Consider the following 19,638-nt stretch of genomic DNA (forward strand, 5'->3'; position numbering starts at 1 on the left):
CTCCTTACTGCCTTCAGTCCATTAAGCAAAGTATCATTAAAACAGAACACAACGTTTTCCCATTATGAATCAATTGTGAAAGCTCCTCCTCACTTGCTTCTAACTACCACCGTCTCCAAATTTCATGTTTTGAATTCTCTTCAAATACCAAAGTTGAGATTGCATCTTGTAAGTCATCAACACGTCTGTGCTGCATGCACAATTGACACCATACCTGGAAGTAAAATTATAATGAGGTATTTGTGTTAGCATGTTATAAACATGAATTTATTTGTGAGTTCCCATGTGATGTCCAACTCTCCCTCCAGCAAATCTAGGAGTTAATATCTGGGCTATTCTAGTTAATATCAGGACCATATTGTCTCAATGGAGATGCAACTTGTTTGTGGCAGCAGGTTCTTGTGTTAGTATTTTATCCATTGAAATAGACTAAGAAATGATTTATGATGCTCTTTGTACAGATGAACATGATTTTTTACACTTTTGTTTCAGCGAAAGTATAGAAAGAGAGAAAATAAGATGAGGCTGTTTGGCCCACTGAGTCTGCTCCATTATTCATTATGATCATGGCTGATCATCCAGCTCCACAACCTGTTTAATCTTCCACCATATCATTTGATCCCTTTAGCCCCAAGAGCTATATCTAACTCCTTGAAAACATACAATGTTTTGGCCTCAGCTACTTCCTGTGGTAGAAAATTCCACAGGCTCACCACTCTGTGTGAAGACATTTCTCCACGGCTCAATCCTAAATGACTGAGAGGTTCTGGACTCCCCCACCATTGGGAACTTCCTTCCTGCATCTACCTTAACTAGTCCTATTAGAATTTTATAAACTTATAATAGATCCCTCTTTCTTCTAAACTCCAATGAATATAACCGTAACTGACTCTCACCCTCTCCATATATGTTATTAAACGAATGGATGCTGTGGTATGAAGAGACAAAAGTCCAGCTCCTTTTCACAAACACCTTTATTTCACTTTAACAAACTCTGCACTAAAACTCAATCATCACATCACAAGATCCAGAGTCCACCTGAAGCCCCTTTACATATCAGTGTCAATCATTGAACACTTAACATAAATGGGACAATCATTGAACATTTAACATAAATGAGACAACTAATTGCAATGTCTCTTAACCCATTACTTAACAGCCTCCCCTTCCTTGGAGAAAAAAACCAATTTGGTGAAAACAACATTTCAAGAAACTAAAATTTCAAGAAACTAAAACACACACCTGATTCCCCCCCTTTTTTTAAGTGGAAGAAAAAAAACAGTCACAGAAACAGGCCCCCTTCATTCACAATATCTAAAAGTTTCTGTGAACTGGCCCCTCTTTTCGTGAAACAGTCTGACAGTTGATAGCTACTGTCAACCCATTTAATTTTTGTTATTTCCCCTCTGTCCAACATCTGCTTTAAACTTGCGATGTCTATCCGTAACCTCTTTTCATTGACACTTTTTGTAGAGTGCACATTTTCCCACAGGGATTTATTGTCAATGTGACAGTCAATAGGTATATTACCCAAATCCCCTAATCCCAAAATTTCTGACAATATCTTACTTGTATAAAAGGCCATATCCACCGCTTCCACTAAGCTTAACATCTCAGCAGCCAAAGTGCTTTTGACCACTCTCCTTATTTTCTTTGTTTCCCACACAAGAGGGCAACATTTACCATTGTTCCCCAAAAGGAAAATTATAAAACCTCCTGCGCTTGAAACTCCATCACATAAATTTGCATAGGACGCATCACTATAAACTATGAGTTTCAAATGCCTAGGATCACCTAAAACAGGGAACTTTAAAACACACTCCTGCATTTTTAGTTTGGTCAACACTTTATTTGCTCTTATTATGTCTTCCACTTTGGGATCATTCATCTTTGTACTCAACTCTAAAACATCAAAACTCACGTCCGGTCTAGTCTGTCTTCCTAACCAGTTCAGTTGCCCAATTAAACTTCACAGTTGCTCTTTTTCTATCTGCGAAACCATTGCATCTTTTTGTGATGCAATGCCGGCCACGACTAATTGCTATTGGACTGATGCTTTCCAAGTAAGATTGCTGATTTAAAGTTGCCCCTAACTGAGTCTGTCCGATTTCCAAACCAATATATTTAAATGCACCTGAAGCCGGACGTCCAACCCCGAATTCTTTCCTCAAACCAGAGATTACAATGGCTTCAAAATCACTTGTCCCACCCCACAAAAAATCATCAACATGCATCATGAAGATGCCAGCAAGATTTCCTTTATAGTGCCAGTAAAAGATTGCAGGATCTGCTTTCAACTGGCAATAGTCTAACTTTAACAAGACTGACCTTACCGAAATGTACCACACTCTAGATGCATAATTTAATCTATATACACATTTGTTCAACTTCCACATTATTGGAATTTTTTACAGAAAATATAAAATATAACGACAAACAATGAAATGCAACAAAATAACCCATAATAGCTGTAACACCCCCCAGACCGTATCAACGCATGTATCACATCCCCCAATGAACAACAAGAGAACTTAAAAATAAATTAAAATTAAATAAACAAACATAGTCATCGTCTCCCTCCCCCCCCCTTTCCCTCCCCCGGGTTGCTGCTGCTACTGTCCCCGTACCCTATCGTTGAGCCAGAAAGTCGAGGAAAGGTTGCCACCGCCTAAAGAACCCTTGTACCGATCCTCTCAGGGTGAATTTGACCTTCTCTAGCTTAATGAAACCTGCCATGTCATTGATCCAGGTATCCACGCTTGGGGGCCTCTTATCCTTCCATTGTAGCAAGATCCTTCGCCGGGCTACTAGGGACGCAAAGGCCAGCACACCGGTCTCTTTCGCCTCCTGCACTCCCGGCTCCACCCCAACCCCAAAAATCGCGAGTCCCCATCCTGGCTTGACCCTGGATCCCACCACCCTCGACACCGTCCTCGCCACCCTCTTCCAGAACTCCTCCAGTGCCGGGCACGCCCAGAACATATGGGCATGGTTCGCTGGACTCCCCGAGCACCTGACACACCTGTCTTCGCCCCCAAAGAACCTACTCATCCTCGTGCCAGTCATGTGGGCCCGGTGCAGCACCTTGAATTGGATGAGGCTAAGCCGCGCACACGAGGAGGAAGAATTAACCCTCTCCAGGGCATCATCCCATGTCCCGTCTTCGATCTGTTCCCCCAATTCCCCCTCCCACTTAGCTTTCAGCTCCTCTACTGACGCCTCCTCCGCTTCCTGCATAACCTTGTAGATATCAGATATCTTCCCCTCTCCGACCCAGACCCCCGAAAGCACCCTGTCACTCACCCCCCTCGCGGGAAGCGAAGGGAATCCCTCCACCTGCAGTCTAGCAAATGCCTTTACCTGCAGATACCTGAACATGTTTCCCGGGGAGCCCAAATTTCTCCTCCAACTCCACCAGGCTCGCAAACCTCCCATCAATAAACAGGTCCCTCAGCTGTCTGATGCCCGCTCTGTGCCAACCCTGAAATCCCCCATCAATGTTCCCCGGGACGAACCTATGGTTCCCCCTTAACGGATCCTCCATCGAGCCCCCCACTTCTCCCCTATGTCGCCTCCACTGCCCCCAAATCTTGAGGGTAGCCGCCACCACCGGACTCGTGGTATACCTCGTAGGAGGGAGCGGCCACAGCGCCGTTACCAGGGCCCCCAGGCTTGTATCTCCACAGGACGCCCTCTCCATCCGTTTCCATTCTGCCCCCTCCCCCTCCATCACCTACTTGCGCACCATCGACACATTGGCCGCCCAATAATACCCCGAGAGATTGGGTAACGCCAGCCCCCCCCCCCCCCCCCCCCATCTCTACCCCGCTCCAAGAAGACCCTCTTCACCCTCAGGGACCCATGCGCTCAAACAAAGCTCATGATGCTGCTAGTCACCCTTCTAAAAAAGGCCCTAGGGATAAAGATGGGCAAACACTGAAAGAGGAACAAGAACCTCGGGAGAACCGTCATTTTGACGGACTGCACTCTACCCACCAACGATAGCGGCACCATGTCCCACCTTTTAAATTCCTCCTCCATCTGCTCCATTTATCCCAGATCTTAAGGTCCATGGCCACAATGTCATTAAAATCCCTGGCCAAAGGTAGGGTTACTATCGGTCGTGCTGGTGTCCTTCTGTACTTCCTGCAAACGTCACAGCGACCACTAACCTGTTCTATCAGCTTAGAATAGTCGTCATCCCTTACCCCTCCATCCTTTAATAAATTTTTCAGCCTCCAAGGAGACGGATGTGCAAATTGCCTATGCAGTTTTACTACAATAAGCTTTTTACCAGCTAAAGTCGCATTATCAACTGCCATTAACACATCCTTAACCACTCTACTTGAAACATTATTTGTCAATAATGGAATACAACAATGTCCCGACTGTGTAAATTGTAAGTCCACCGTCTTTCCAAAAACTGTTGTCCACCGTCTTTCCAAAAACTGTTGCCTTATCCTGTTCCATATCCAGCTTCATGTGTGCTTTCTTCATCGACGGACTGCTCAGAAGCAAAGGTACAACTTGATACAACATCCGTGCTAATAAAATGATTCACTCCAGCAATATTGCAAAGGATCACCACTCTTTTCAGCGACTTCAGAGTATTATCATCCCCAAACCTGAAACTTGTGGAACTTTTAAATTCCTTAACCTTGTTACGATTTTCAGCATCCAATGAGTCCAGATAACATTTTAACCAGTCAATCCCACACACAGTAGATGTGCAGCCACTGTCCAATACAGCACAGTTAAAAGATTCTGCAACCAAAACCCTCATTACCGGTGTAAAACAGCTTGTTAATAGGACAATGCCGCCTTTCTGGTCACTATCTTTTTCCTCTTCTGACTCTTCCGTGTCATGTGTCGCTTCAAATACTCTATCATAACGAGTTGGACAGTTGAAAGCATAAAGGTATTGAGAGTCACATCGAAAACATCGATTTATCATGCCTCGTGCATTTCTGGGGTTCATCCTCCTATTGTAGGTTCTAACTGGGTTTCTGTCTTCATAATTTCCTTGTCTCGGTCTCCTTTTATAGTCTTGAGGCCTGTTCGTAGCCATACGATTTCACCATCCTGTTAGTAGTGTATCTTCCATATTCTGCCTAATTGCACACTGACCTATTTGGGTCATCAGAGCCATTGGAATTGAATGTTCCCCCAAAATTTTTTAAAAAGCTGCTGTCATCTGTTCGAATAAGGTATCGTTATCCGTAAACTGAACTCCTGTCAAAACCAAGAGCCTATCCATGTTGCTCACTCTAGCACAGTCAAGTAATTTAAAGGCCAACACAGACTGTGGAAATTCCAGCCTGTGTTTCTCCAGCTTTTTATATAGTCTGCCAAATTCCATTATATAGTCTTCCATAGATAAATCCTCCATTTTCCAGAACTTATCAAAATCCGACCATGCTTCATCCGCACTTAACAAGTCATCTTTGTTATAAATCTTATCCATATAAAATAATAAAGTCGCCAGACCTTCTTCTGAGTCTAACTCTTCCAATTCCAGCTCAGAAAGCACTTTGTTTCGGATTTTACTGCCATACGGTAAAGAAAGAGCCAATGCCATACCTTGTTTTCTCTTTCCTAAAGCAGTCACCTTAGTCCACATAACTACCGCACTTCTCCATTGGTCGTATGATTCCCTTTCAGAAAATAAGGGAGGATAATCATATCCGGCCATCTTCGTCCTGGGTTCAGCCATATATCCCCCTTTTTTTTTCACTCCTTGGTTTGATCTGGAAAAATTGTATCTTTCAACCCTTCACATTTACACAGCAACCGTCCTCTGCTACCAGTTGTTAAACAAATGGATGCTGTGGTATGAAGAGACAAAAGTCCAGCTCCTTTTCACAAACATCTTTATTTCACTTTAACAGACTCTGCACTAAAACTCAATCATCACATCACAAGATCCAGAGTCCACCTGAAGCCCCTTTACATATCAGTGTCAATCATTGAACACTTAACATAAATGAGACAATCATTGAACATTTAACATAAATGAAACAACTAATTGCAATGTCTCTTAACCCATTACTTAACATATGTCAATCCTGCCATCCCAGGAATCAGTCTGGTAAACCTTCTCTGCACTTCCTCTATAACGGTAACATTCCTCTTCAGATAAGGAGACAAAAATGCACACAATAGCCCAGGTATGCCCCCACCAAAGTAATTGTAGCAAGACATCCCTGCTCCTGTACTCAAATCCTGCACTCAGGGCAACACGGTACCACAGTGGTTAGCACTGTGGCTTCATAGCACCAGGGTTCTGGGTTCGATTTCTGGCTGGGTCACTGTCTGTGCAGAGTCTGCACGTTCGCCCTGTGTCTGCGTGGATTTCTTCCGGGTGCTCCGTGTTCCTCCTACTAGTCCCGAAAGACACGTTGTTAGGTAATTTGGACATTCTGAACTCTCCCTCTGTGTACCCGAATAGCCGTCGGAATGTGGTGACTAAGGGCTTTTCACAGTAACTTCATTGCAATGTAAGACAATAAATATTATTGTTAACCTTCAGCAACTGGTGAACAAGGACACCTAGGTCTTGTTGCACAATCCCCTCTCTAAATTTATAGCCGTTCAGATTTTTGCTACCAAAGTGGATATAGAACAGTACAGCACAGAACAGGCCCTTCGGCCCTCAATGTTGTGCCGAGCCATGATCACCCTACTCAAACCCACATATCCACCCTATACCCGTAACCCAACAACCCCCCCTTAACCTTACTTTTATTAGGACACTACGGGCAATTTAGCATGGCCAATCCACCTAACCTGCACATCTTTGGACTGTGGGAGGAAACCAGAGCACCCGGAGGAAACCCACGCACACAGGGGGAGGACGTGCAGACTCCACACAGACAGTGACCCAGCCGGGAATCGAACCTGGGACCCTGGAGCTGTGAAGCATTTATGCTAACCACCATGCTACCCTGCTGCCCCTTCTTCACATTTATTTACGTTATTCTGCATCTGCCATGCATTTGTCCACTCAGCTTGTCAAATGTGCCTGGAGGGACTATAAAATGCATTGCTCAATACAAAGGAACAGGAGTAGGTCATTCAGCCCCTAGAGCCTACAATATAATGAGATCATCGCTGGTCTGTGGCCTAACTCCATATACCTGCCTTTGGCCCATACCCCTTAATATCTTTGCTTAACGAAAATCTATCTATCTCCGATTTAAAGTGGACAACTATTCTAGCTTCAACTACAGTTTGTAGCAGAGAGTTCCAAATCTCTACCACTCTTTGTGTGAAGAAGTGCTTCCTAACATCTCTCCTGAACGGTCCAGCCCGAATACTGCCAAATTGGCTTCAATGGTAATAGTTGTTGGCTGCTACCAAATATGGGAAGAGAAAGACTCGATCTTTTAAGAAAGTATTTTTATTGAGGTTTTTCATTTTAATATACAATGCAGCAAAACCACAGAAATGGTGCGGCTCAACAAGAAAAAACAGTCTCAACCTGCATGGAAACAGGGGACAGGAGAACAGCAATATAGCTGGCCCAATATAATTATTAGACTCCATTCTGTGCTACTATCCACACCACCAAAGAAGAAAGGAGAAAAGGATAAGGCCGTGATGACATGATAAAATGGTGCACACCTTCCCATGCAGCGATTGCTCACAACAACTACAAGAATTCAGGATAAATATTTTGTTCGGAAGTGGGGCATCACATATTTCCCTCAACTCCAGCAACACCAGAGGCACCAATGACAAACTGTAACCACCTCCATCTGTACCTCTGCAGGTACAAATCATGGATTTTTCTGCCACCCCATAACAAATCTAGAAAAATACAAAGAAAATACTCGAGAGCTCCAGTTCTAAGAAGATGTTATACATATGCCTCACAACACAACATAACCCCAACCTGAGGCACAGTACAGAACTATCTTCACCTCATATTTATATAAATGCTTCCGCACTTGCATCACGTGACTCCCAAGACTCAAAGCCCTATCTAATCTTCTTGTAACATTTAAAGTTCATTGACTGCAAAAATAAGATTCATAAATATGGTATCAGTTTTCCTCTAACTTTTTGAATATATATCTTTTGATTAGAGTTTATCATTTTTATAAATAACGCAACAAACTTTCAAAAACAAACGTACTGGACAGAACAATTACTTCTGCATACACAAGAGCAAAAAAAGACAGGAGAACCTCAGAACAATGGTTCTTAAAATATAGTGCGTCAACAGATCATCTAGAATTTATGTGTGTATGGTGTGTTGGTGTGTGTGTAGAGGATGAAGCGATATCAACCGGTAAAATGACATAAGATGCACACTATTATGTATAGCAAATTCAAGACGGTGCTGCATGGCTTGTCAGAGCAGGTCAGACTGAACGGTACTTATAAATTTGAGATGGGGGTCCCACACTTTTCGCAATGTACCCAAAACCATCAGGCCCTGGGGCCTTAAGGCCCTGGAGCTCCCTAATGGCCAAAGCCACCTCTCCTTTAGAGATAGGGGTATTAAAAAAAGAAATTCAGAGTATCCAATTAAGAGGAGATTCAGTGTTGCCAATTCACCTACCCTGCGCAGCTCTTTTGGATTGTGGGGTTGAGACCCACGGATATTGGGAGAATGTGCAAATTCCACACTGACAGTGACCTGGGGACAGGATTGAACCCGTGTCTTCGGCGCTGTGAGCAGCAGTGCAAACCTCTGTGCCACTTGCTGCCCCCTGAGAGAAGGGGGCATTTAAGGCAATATGTGAGACTGCTTGAGGGGAGAGAAGAAGCACTCCATAAGTGTCCATACATCCCCAAACTGGCCCGGTTTATTTAACTCTGCATAAAAACCGCTAAGCGTCTTGTTAATAACCTCTATTTTTATTTCATCTGTTACCCTTGGAATCCAGTACTGAGGGGAAAGCCCAAGAGTCGTCCCTATTCCTAGTCAAGAAAGCCAAGTATTTATTCAACTTGTTCATGAGCTCATACAATTTTTGCATTGCAAACTTTAAACGTCTCTCAATTTGCTGAGTCAGCAAGGAATGAAGGAGTTACTCTCCCTCAATGAGTGCTTAGGGTTCCTACCATACTCCCTCTGTACCTCAGCCAATCTAACTGCCAGCCGACACTGAAGTTCCAGTATTCTACACCTTTTATTGGTTGTATAAGAAATAACCAACCGTTTAGCTCAGTGGGCTATACAGCTGGTTTGTAATGCAGAACCAGGTCAGCAGCGCGGGTTCAATTCCCGTACCAACTTAACTGAACAGGTGCCAGATTATTATAAGATTATTATTACTAGCCTGAGTCTTACAAATTTCCCATAAAATGGAGAGGGAATTGACTGAGTAAAGGAGCTCTAATTCCTTTTTCCTATAATTTTAAAATGTGGATGCATTTCTGCTGCTCCTTATTAGGAAACTCAAGATTATTTTCTCTAAGAAATTAAGCAGATTTTTCCTCTTTGACATCAGTTTGAACTTTGAGCTTTTCTACGCGGTCAGTGAATGCGATTTGAATGTATTTTGATTAACTACGTTACTTTGAACTTGCCATAGGAAAATTTAGTATCCTATTGTATCACGCATAATCTGAAGTATGGACAATGTTTTTTATTTACCATATGATAGACTTATCCCAGTTTACTGTGGCACAGTGGTTAGCACTGCTGCCTCAGTGCCGGGGTATAGGTAGAGTGCTCTTTCAGAGGTTCAGTGTAGACTTGATGCTCTGTAGGGATTCTATGTTCTACTAGTGATTTTAAACTGCACAGATGCCTTTAGTTATCTTGTATTTGGCCAATCTTTTAGATCACTGAATCCATAAGAAACAACTATTTTAACTATCTTGCATGGCATTTAATCTTGGGCTCCCTTTCTTAGTACTAACTTCTCCTTCCCAAGAGGTGGATAATGTTATCAAGAGCCAATCAAAACTTTTGGTGTAGCAGCTAAAAATGCTTTGATTACTGAAGCAAAATACTGTGAAAGTTGGTAATCATATGAAAATCTTATGAGGAAAGGCTGATGGACTTGAGGTTGTTTTCGTTAGAGAGAAGAAGGTTAAGAGGTGACTTAATAGAGGCATACAAAATGATCAGAGGGTTAGATAGGGTGGACAGTGAGAGCCTTCTCCCGCGGATGGAGGTGGCTAGCACGAGGGGACATCGCCTTAAATTGAGGGGTAATAGATATAGGACAGAGGTCAGAGGTAGGTTTTTTACGCAAAGAGTGGTGAGGCCGTGGAATGCCCTACCTGCAACAGTAGTGAACTCACCAACATTGAGGGCATTTAAAAGTTTATTGGATAAGCATATGGATGATAATGGCATAGTGTAGGTTAGATGGCCTTTAGTTTTTGACTTCCCATGTCGGTGCAACATCGTGGGCCGAAGGGCCTGTACTGCGCTGTATCGTTCTATGTTCTATGTTCTATATGGCTTTCAAAGGACAAGGTCAACATCCAGAGTTTTGGAAAGTGTCAAAGAAGGATGACCAGCTTCGGGCACGGCCAAAACATGTGATATGGTGTTGTTGGTCGTTCTGGGTGAGTGTGCTTAACACTCAATTTGGCTCTGTTTCTTTACTTAGCTCTGGAGTCGCCAGGTATCGTTAAGATACCGCCACAAGTTCAAGGTGAAGTTCAAAGCAATAAAACCATACACCAATTAGTAAGTTCAAACAACTGAGTTTATTATAATACAATTATAATAACTACCCATGCACACGCTAAAAGGATTAAGCTATTCCTACCGCTAAATAAACTAATACTTATCTTGAAGGAACTGCCGGGTCAGGGAACATGGTCTCTTGCTGTGCTCTGGTCTGCAGACTTCAGGTTGGTATAAGTTAAAAGGGGTCAGGAGTGTCTATCTCTGGTAGCGATCGTTGTGAGACACTTACTTGCTGGCGGCTGCTGTCCGAACCGAACCTCTCCTTCAGGGTCGTCTTGGCAAAAGCTGGTCGAGGTGCTGGTCCACAGAGGAGTGCTGGTCAAAGAGAGAGGAGGGCTGGACGAGAAGAATGAACCATGTGTGGGACCTGTCTTTTATAGGTCCCAGGGATCCGCGCCCCTTTGGGCGGACTCCCTTACCTGCTTGGAATCGATTGGGTCTCTTCCCAATCGATATGTTTGAATCCCCCCAATACTGAGGCTGTTCCTTAGCTACTGGGCGGGCTCTCAGGCTCTTTGTCTTCGAACCCTGTTGGTGCCTGAGTGTCTGGTATCCTTTACAATGTTGCCGTTGCTTCCCCATTTGTGTCCATTGTATCTGGAATCATTCCATTAACATGCTAATTATCCCGGTGATTGCCTCATTAGTATGCGGAATGTTCGTTTCGGTGCTGTCTGCTTTCTTAGTAGACAGAATCCATACCTGCTAGGTGCAGCCTGCTGGCGCTGCAAACACTGTCCATTTTATCCTATATGCTTTGCATTCCTCCATTTTGTATTCAGGGAAATGGCCAACTTCGGTGGCTACAGTGTGCAGGGCCGAGTGAGCATCTGTCACATTTGATGGCGTTGTAGAAAAACTTACTAATTCTGTTCTTGGTAAAGTGAATTCTAGAACTTTAAATTCAATTAAGCATGGCCGAACGCTCCCGATCGGGAACGGCATTTCCGGGGCTTTAAGCCCAGTCCCAGGGTCCACGGAGGCGTCAAAGGCAGGGAGAAGGCACGGAGGAGGCACAGTAGAAAAAGATGTCCAGGATCAGCAAGAAAACGGCCGGTAAAAGAACAGCTGAGGGTCCGTCAGGGAGTGGAGGGGTCACCAGGGAAAAAGGAGGCTGGAGCACCAGGGGAGGCTGCATTGCTGAAGGCTGAAGAAATAACTAAGGTAATAGCTTCAGAATTCGAAAGGCAGTTTACAAAACACTTGGAGGCGATGAGGAAGGAGATGAGGGAAGTTTTGAGTGTGCTGGTGGAGGAGGCGATTTCCCCGGTGATGACGGCGTTGGCGAGCGCAGTGGCGGAGGTGCGGGCGCAAGGAAAGGCGCTGACGGTAGTGGAGGAGACGGTGGCGCAGCACGGTGATCAACTTACCTCGATGGGGAAGGAGATGTGGAAGGCGATGGAGGTGAACAAGGATCTGTGAGGAAAATTGGAAGACCTGGAAAACAGGTCCGGGCGACAGAATTTGAGGATTGTGGGGCTGCCCGAAGGAGTTGAAGGGCCGAGGCCGACGGAGTATTTCGCCGCTATGCTGGCAAAACTATTGGGGCAGGGGGAGGATCCCTCCCGATATGAACTGGATCGGGCTCATTGGTCGGGGAGGCCTGTACCAAAGCCGGGTGAGCCACCAAGGGTAGTGACTTTGTGCTTCCGTAGGTACTGTGTGAAAGAGAAGGTCCTGTGCTGGGCCAAGCAGAAGCGGGTGGTGCAGTGGGCTGGAGCTGGTATACGTGTATACCAGGACTTTACGGTGGAGCTGGTGAGGAGGCGGGCTGCTTTCAACCGGGTGAAGAGGGCACTGTATATTAGCAAGGTGCAGTGCGGCATTGTATATCCAGTGAAGCTGAGGGTGACTTATAAGCTCAAGGACTTTTATTTTGGAACAGCGGAAGCAGCGGAGGAGTTTGCGAAGGCAGAAGGACTGTGGCAGAACTGAGAAATGGCCATGTGCCGATGTAACCTCAGGACTGTATTTTCTTCTTTTTTGTCTCTTCTTTTTTTGTTTCACTGCGTCCGGGTGTATGGGCTAAAGGAGCCAATGGTGTTTATATTTGGACAAGGGAAGTGATGGGATTTGCACTCGAAGCGAGGGCTCTTTGGGGTGTAGGTGGATATCATAGATTATCATAGAATTTACAGTGCAGAAGGAGGCCACTCGGCCCATCGAGTCTGCACTGGCTCTTGGAAAGAGCACCCTACCCGAGGTCAACACCTCCACCCTATCCTCATAACCCAGTAACCCCACCCAACACTAAGGGCAATTTTGAACACTAAGGGCAATTTATCATGGCCAATCCACCTAACCTGCACATCTTTGGACTGTGGGAGGAAACCGGAGCACCCGGAGGAAACCCACGCACACACGGAGAGGATGTGCAGACTCCACACAGATATGTGGGGTGTGTGTGTGAAAAGGGGATTTCTGGGCTTTCCTTGGGCCGGGCAAGAGGGAATGGGACCTGGGCGGGGGCCTCCATGCTGGCCGGTTTAAACCGGCCAGTGAATGGGAGTATGGTGGGGGAGGGGCTGGGGCCATCGGAGCCTGGCAGAACAGGGTCCGAGTGGTCTAGCCGGAGTGGAAAGTTGGGGGGAAGGAACCGAGGTTGGGGGAAGGAGTTTTACAAGAGGCAGTGGGGGGGGGTTTAACAACTCTTGGGTATCACATACGGTACTCTTTCGGAGAGTGGACGGCATTGAGTGTGTGTGGGGGGGGGGGGGGGGGGGGAGTGGACTCTAGGATGACCATAGGCGGTCCCGGACTCCTTTCTTTTTTCTCCTTTGTTTTTTTGTTTCCACCGTGGGAGGGTTTGTTTTATTGGATGCACATATTGACAGGTGGGCTGTTGTTTGGGGTGGTGGGAGGATGGGTTTGTTGTTATTGTTAAGGGGATTGACTTTGTATTTGTTACAGTTTACTGTTTGGGGGTGGGGTGGGAATTTTGGAGGAAAATGTGAAAATGGAGAATAAAAACATTTTTTATTAAAAAAGTGGCACCAGATATACGAAACAGCAAAGTTCCTGAGAGGATTTGTTTGGCAGTGGGGTTGATTGGGAACCGCTCACTTTTGTTATTCACTTTATAGCCAGGGAATGAGTCGCAGGCGCTAAAAATATTCATTATTCCATTAACACAGGCAAGAGTGTTAGTAATATATAATAGGAGGTCATCGGCATATAATGACACACAATGCTCCACACCAGTTCAATGGATACCCTTTAGCAGTGTGGATTACTTTAAGGCTATTGATGGGTTCCTTCGCCAGGGCAAAAAGCAGTGGAGACAGGGTGTCCTTGACTGGTTCCCCTGGGAATGGGGAAGTACTCTGTAGAGAGTTTGCACACATGCGCAGTAGGGGGTATAGAAGGCGAATCTATTAAGTAAATTTTAAACCAAATGCAAACTTACCCAAAATTGCAAACCGATTATCTCACTCCACTAGGTCAAAAGCTTCTCCGCATCTGGAGAGGAGACGGCTTCAGGGACAGTCGAGACAGTTGGGGTAAGTGTCATGTCAAGAAGACGATGTACATTAGAGGATAATTGGAATCCCTTTACAAAGCCAGTTTTATCATCAGTATTATATGAGGAAGACATGGCTCCAAATGGCACACCAGTACCTTAGCTAACAGCGTTATATGAGAGAGGCCGATATGAGTCACATTCTTCAGTGTCCCTGTCTTTATTTGAGTACAGGCAAAATGGAAGCATGAGACAATGAATCATTAATATTTGTAGTAATAGGGTATTAAGCTGAGTGGAGAACCTTGTATAAAACTCAATAGGGAAACAGTTAGAGCCTGGGATCTTACCACTTTGCATCAACTTAATGCAGTTTATCTCATTCAGGCACAAAGGATTGTCCAAATCTCTGCTCCAACCCATATCTACCGATGGATGTTCAAATTATTTAAGAGTCAGCTATTGCCATGCTGTCCGATGGAGATGAGAATTATGGCGGTTAGAATAAAAGGAGCAAAGGTCAAATTAATATTCGAGCGGTCACTAGTAGGATTTTGAAGGAGTCATAGATGTTGGCGATAAACCGAGAAAGAACTGGCGTCTGAGCTGGTGGGCTAGTAGGCAGCCAGCTTTGTCCCCCTTGAACGTTGTAACATGTACTCAGCTTTACTTGTGGAATGTAAGTCAAATTGGGCCTGGAGCTTTAGCCTGTCTACATACAACTCAGGAGTGGGATAATGCAATGTGACAGTCCATTCGAAAATTGAATTCACCAATTCTTGTTGTTTTAATTTTCTTTGTTTGATAATATATGCATTGTAACAAATTATGTTCCCCTGGAGAACTGCCTTGAGGGTCTCCCATAATACTGATGGGGTGATGGAATCAGATTTGTTTGTTTAAATAAAAATATCCATACTGGTAGATATAGATTTACAAAATATCTTTGTCAGATAGTAAGGCTGTGTTAACTCTCCATGGGGGCCGACCTTTAACTTTGGACGCAAGAGCCAGGTCAAGGGCATGACCTGATAAAACTGCAGAGTATTCTGCTATAGTTGTAACTGGGGAGAATAGCTCTATCTAAAAAAGAAATAGTCGATGCGCGAGTAAGCATGGTCGACATGAGAGAAGTAAGAAAAATCCCTTGCGACCGAGTGGCGAAAATGCTAAGTGCCACACAACACATTTGACTTGTAAAGGTGGAGAAGTCTTTGGAAAGGTCGGAAAGGGCAAAAGTCTTTGGACTTGAGCGATTCGCCTTTGGATTAATACTTCAGTTTAGATCCTGTCCAATATTAAGATGGTGGGTGTCTAGATTGGAAAGGGAGGATAGAAGTGATGTGATAAATTTTGTATCGTCCCAGTTAAAGGCATAGATGTTCACCAAAACTAGAGGAGTTCGAAAAAGTGTACTACTAACTATTGTAAGGTTACATTTAAGGGAAAAACTGCGTTTTTTTTTGTTGAACAAAATTGCCATTCCCCTAGCCTTGCTATTAAAGTTGGAATGAAACACCTGGCCAACCCATGCTTTATATAGTCTGGTGTGATTTTTACATGAAGCTGCATTTCTTGAAGGAATGCAACATCAGTGTTGAGGCTCAAGATATGAAAACACTTTGGAACGTTTTACTGGGCCATTTTACCCCCTAACATTCCATGTGACTAATCTTATCAGAAGCCCCATACCACCCTGAGCTAGTCATAAGTATAGGAAGACTTTCTGAACTGGTTAGTAAATTGAATGAAAATGAAAGCAAGATCTAGAGGATCCATTACACAATGAGAAAGTCCAAATACAGAAAGGTCTTTGATACTGTCAATGTAGAAAATCTCTTCCATACCCCTCCATTGCAGAACAATCATCATTCTTCTAACCCACTAGAACAAAAACCAAACAGTGTGATAATAAACCTTAAACTAAATAAGACCATGAATAAAATCCTGAGCTCGCCATTATAAACACGATGAGCAGCAGGTATTCCACCTTGTATGACATCTTTTGGCTAACCAACATTGTTAATGCTGTGCACTTCGTATTCTATAATTCGCCATTGGAAAGTTGCTTGTTCTAACCGCATAGTAGGGACTGTGGTGTAAACAAAGAGTCAAACATGTCCTTAAAATGAGCATATTAAATGACCAATACAGATATTCAAACACATGATTCCACAAAACAATACCACAGACAAGCCCATCAAGAATTAAGTAAACATGATTGAAGAAAAGAATCTGGTGCGCCAAAGAAGCGATCTTCTCTGTTAACTGTGATGCGGAGACGGGCAGAGTGAATCAACATGAAACTAATACCTTCCTTGTCCAGTGTGAGCTCGATGTTAAATGCTGCACCCTTCCTTGTCAGACCTGCACTTGTTCCCCGGTAGATCCTGATTCAGTGGCCTTGGTAAGTGACAGCATGTTCCTTTGGCCACCGAAAAACAAGCTCCTTATCTTTGGAACAATGGAACTAGACTCCAATGGCTTGCTGGGGGTAACTAGGTTGAAGTTTTGGCAGAAGAGTACGATGGGCTCGGTCTAGTTCCGGGGGCTTAGGGAATGTATCTTCACCCACCACCTTTCTGAATAATGCTGACAGAAACTTTCGGGGGCTCGGCCCTCGGTCCACTCTGGTGTACCAACAATGCGTAGGTATTGTTGCCGTGACTGTTTTTCCACGTCATCGACTTTGCCCCACAACGTCACACTCTCCTCAATCGCTGCAGTCAACCTGGACTCGGTGACCAATCCTGCTGTTGTGGTCCAAAAGGGCCGTCTTGATGTCAGTAAGGGTGCTGGCATGAGAATCAAAAGCTAAACATCTGGTATCAAGGGAGGACCGAATAGGTCCCAGCAACTCATCCAATAAATTTTTCAGCTCCAGAGTCAAACTTTGTTGGGACTTGTCAACCTCAGTGACCAGAATTTCGCTCAAGAGTTTTGGTAGTTAGAAGCATGGGGGTGCCAGTGCCATCTTAACTGTAGTTGTCTCGGCAGGTATACCTTTATCATTTAATATATCCCGCCTGTATGTTTTAAATTCTTGGCTATGCTTTTAAAAAATCCTTGTTGTCTGAGTATTTAAATTAATTTCCACGGCAGCAAATAACAATATACCGGTGTATTGAGAAGGAACTTGTTGCCCAACCAGAAGTTAGCTCTTCATTTCTAACATGGAATTTGCAGTCACCTCCATCTTACCTGTGTCATTAAACCTGCTATGATGTAACTGCAGATGGCCAATGCCATAGCTTCCACTGGAGCACAAACCGCTCTCATCAAAGGTATAATTGCTATAATGGTAACTCCGGCTACTGCCGTAGAATCTCAAACTTATGCCATCTGGATACCACTGGGACTTCCAGGGCATACCAGCAGTCTGTTAATCAGTTCCTCCGTATTAGTAGGATTGCTAAGATGTGGCAGAGTGGAAGTGCCTTGATGGAGCAGGATGGTAATAATCCTGCTCCCACCCCTATCATTTCACTAGTAGCCCTGCTGTTGCCTGTCAACCAGCAAGCCGTAATTGCTGCATTTTGAAGCTCAACCTTCTAGGCCTAAGGCAGATTTAAGGGAGTGTGCAAGGGTGATTAATTTAATTTTGCTTCAAATATAGAAACTGTGACCCTGTATTCTAAATTCCCCAGAGGAAACATTTTCTCTGCATCAGTCTTGTCAAGTCCCTTAAACTTTATATATTTCAATTAGATCACCTCTCATGCTTATAAACACCAGGGAATATAGGCCTTGCCTCTTCTATCTCTCTTTGTTGCCATTCCCCTTATCCCAGGTATGAGTCTAGGGAACCTTTACTGCACTCCCCCTGAAGCAAGTAAAGCTTTCCTTGGGTAAGAAAATTGTAACTGTACACAGTACTCCAGATGTGGTCTCACCAAGACCCTATGTAATTGCAGTCAAACTACTTTACTGCGGCACTGCAATGCATTTGTAATAAAGGCTAGCACACTATTTGGTTTCCTGATTGTTTGCTGCATTTTAACTTTCTGTGGTTTGTGCACAAAGACACCCAGGCCCTCTGAATACCAACTATTCCCAGTCTCCCACCTTTAATAAATATATTCTGCTTTCCTTGATGCATACTTAATATTTCTATACATTATTTTCCACATGCCATTTTCTTGTCCACTCATTTCACCTGTTTATATCCCTTTGCAGCCTCTTTCCCTCCCCACCTAACTTTACATTGCAACAAACTTGGACATGATGCACTTGGTCCCCTCATCTAAGCCATTGATGTATTGTAAATAACTGAGGCCTGAACACTGATCCATTTGGTAACCTGTTGTTCAGGCTGTGATCTTAAATCACGTTTCCAAACAATTGGCTACTAGTATTCTACCCCAATTTCACTATCTCTGCCCCTCCACAGACAATCGATCATTTCCTCTCATTTGCCAGATTTGTGAATAGGAAATGATTATCACTACGAGCAGAGAAAGGATGATGATGGAGGTTTTCGACTATATCTATCAATGAATATCTGTCATGGAATTTGGTTTGTTTCATTCTTTAATTGTTTTTCATTGGACTTGAATCTGGTTATGGCAGACACAACTAATTTATGGCTGTGTTTTTATTGCATAAACCGTTAATGCCATAGCACTCATAGATAGTAAAACTAATTATGTTGCACTGCCTGATACTATCCTTAAGAATTGAATCCCTCAACAGTATCTGATAGGAATTATTCTATACTTTTCTGAGCAGGAAGGATGTGCAGGTGGCTGTAGTTTAAGGGTCTGGCACAGATTGGGTTAATTTGGGTCTGAGTACAGTACTCCCACACAATGATATAAGAGATACATGACCTACACTTCAGGGTCAGTCTAATGTTAGATAGAGTTGTGTGCACAAACAAGCATGGAGACAGCTCCTAGCTTGAATCCTTTACTGTGTATATGGGAGATGATGGCGTAATGATATTTTCACTGGACTAGTAACCCAGGGACCCGGGGTCAGAGGCAGACTTACAGTGAAACACACAGCACTGCAGCATGAAGTCTTGGCCAGTGGGGGAGGGGCGGTATACTGATGGGTGGCTGTGGTGTGGGAGAACAAGTCAGTATAAGTCTGCCTCTGGTGTGTATTTATCTACAAGGGTCAACAATTTAGCTCACAAACCATCCTCGCTCGCTTGCCCAACCACCACACCCACCCCAGTGTTTCTCCAAACCTTGATTATGAGTGCTTTATTTTAAAATCCATGTTCCTGCAAAAAAAACCAACACAAAGCAGGTTCCACCCCCACTCGGGGCAGCAACGCCTCTGCCACCTCATGTCAACCCACAACCGTTTGCACCCAATGGTGCAGTTGCAAGGCCATGCCCCTCCCCCTTGCTGTCATCGCCAGCTTCCTCCTATTAGTTGGTTATGATGCTTCAACTGCGGTTGCATCACTGGGTATCTTTGGGGTAATGTCATGGGTGGACTGATTTGCCATGTTAATCCAGGACTAAGTCAGGGATGAGTTGACAGCTGTACTCTGCAAAGCCTCCAT

General features: G+C 44.1%; 1 protein-coding gene across 9 annotated transcripts in view; it reads left to right on the forward strand.

Moving 5' to 3' along the window:
* The window catches only part of LOC119955765 (coiled-coil domain-containing protein 9B-like), a 402,308-nt gene that overhangs the window by 131,283 nt on the left and 251,387 nt on the right, over nucleotides 1-19,638 (forward strand). For 6 of the 9 annotated variants that reach the window (XM_038782328.1, XM_038782341.1, XM_038782317.1 and 3 more), the window contains one exon: nucleotides 14,101-14,160. The exons of the other annotated variants lie outside the window; for them this stretch is intronic. In XM_038782328.1, the coding sequence (XP_038638256.1) occupies nucleotides 14,101-14,160 (60 nt within the window). The remainder of the gene's footprint in view (nucleotides 1-14,100; nucleotides 14,161-19,638) is intronic. 9 annotated transcript variants of the gene reach the window in all.

This window comes from Scyliorhinus canicula, chromosome 2 (genome assembly GCF_902713615.1).
Source record: "Scyliorhinus canicula chromosome 2, sScyCan1.1, whole genome shotgun sequence".
Lineage (NCBI taxonomy): Eukaryota > Metazoa > Chordata > Chondrichthyes > Carcharhiniformes > Scyliorhinidae > Scyliorhinus > Scyliorhinus canicula.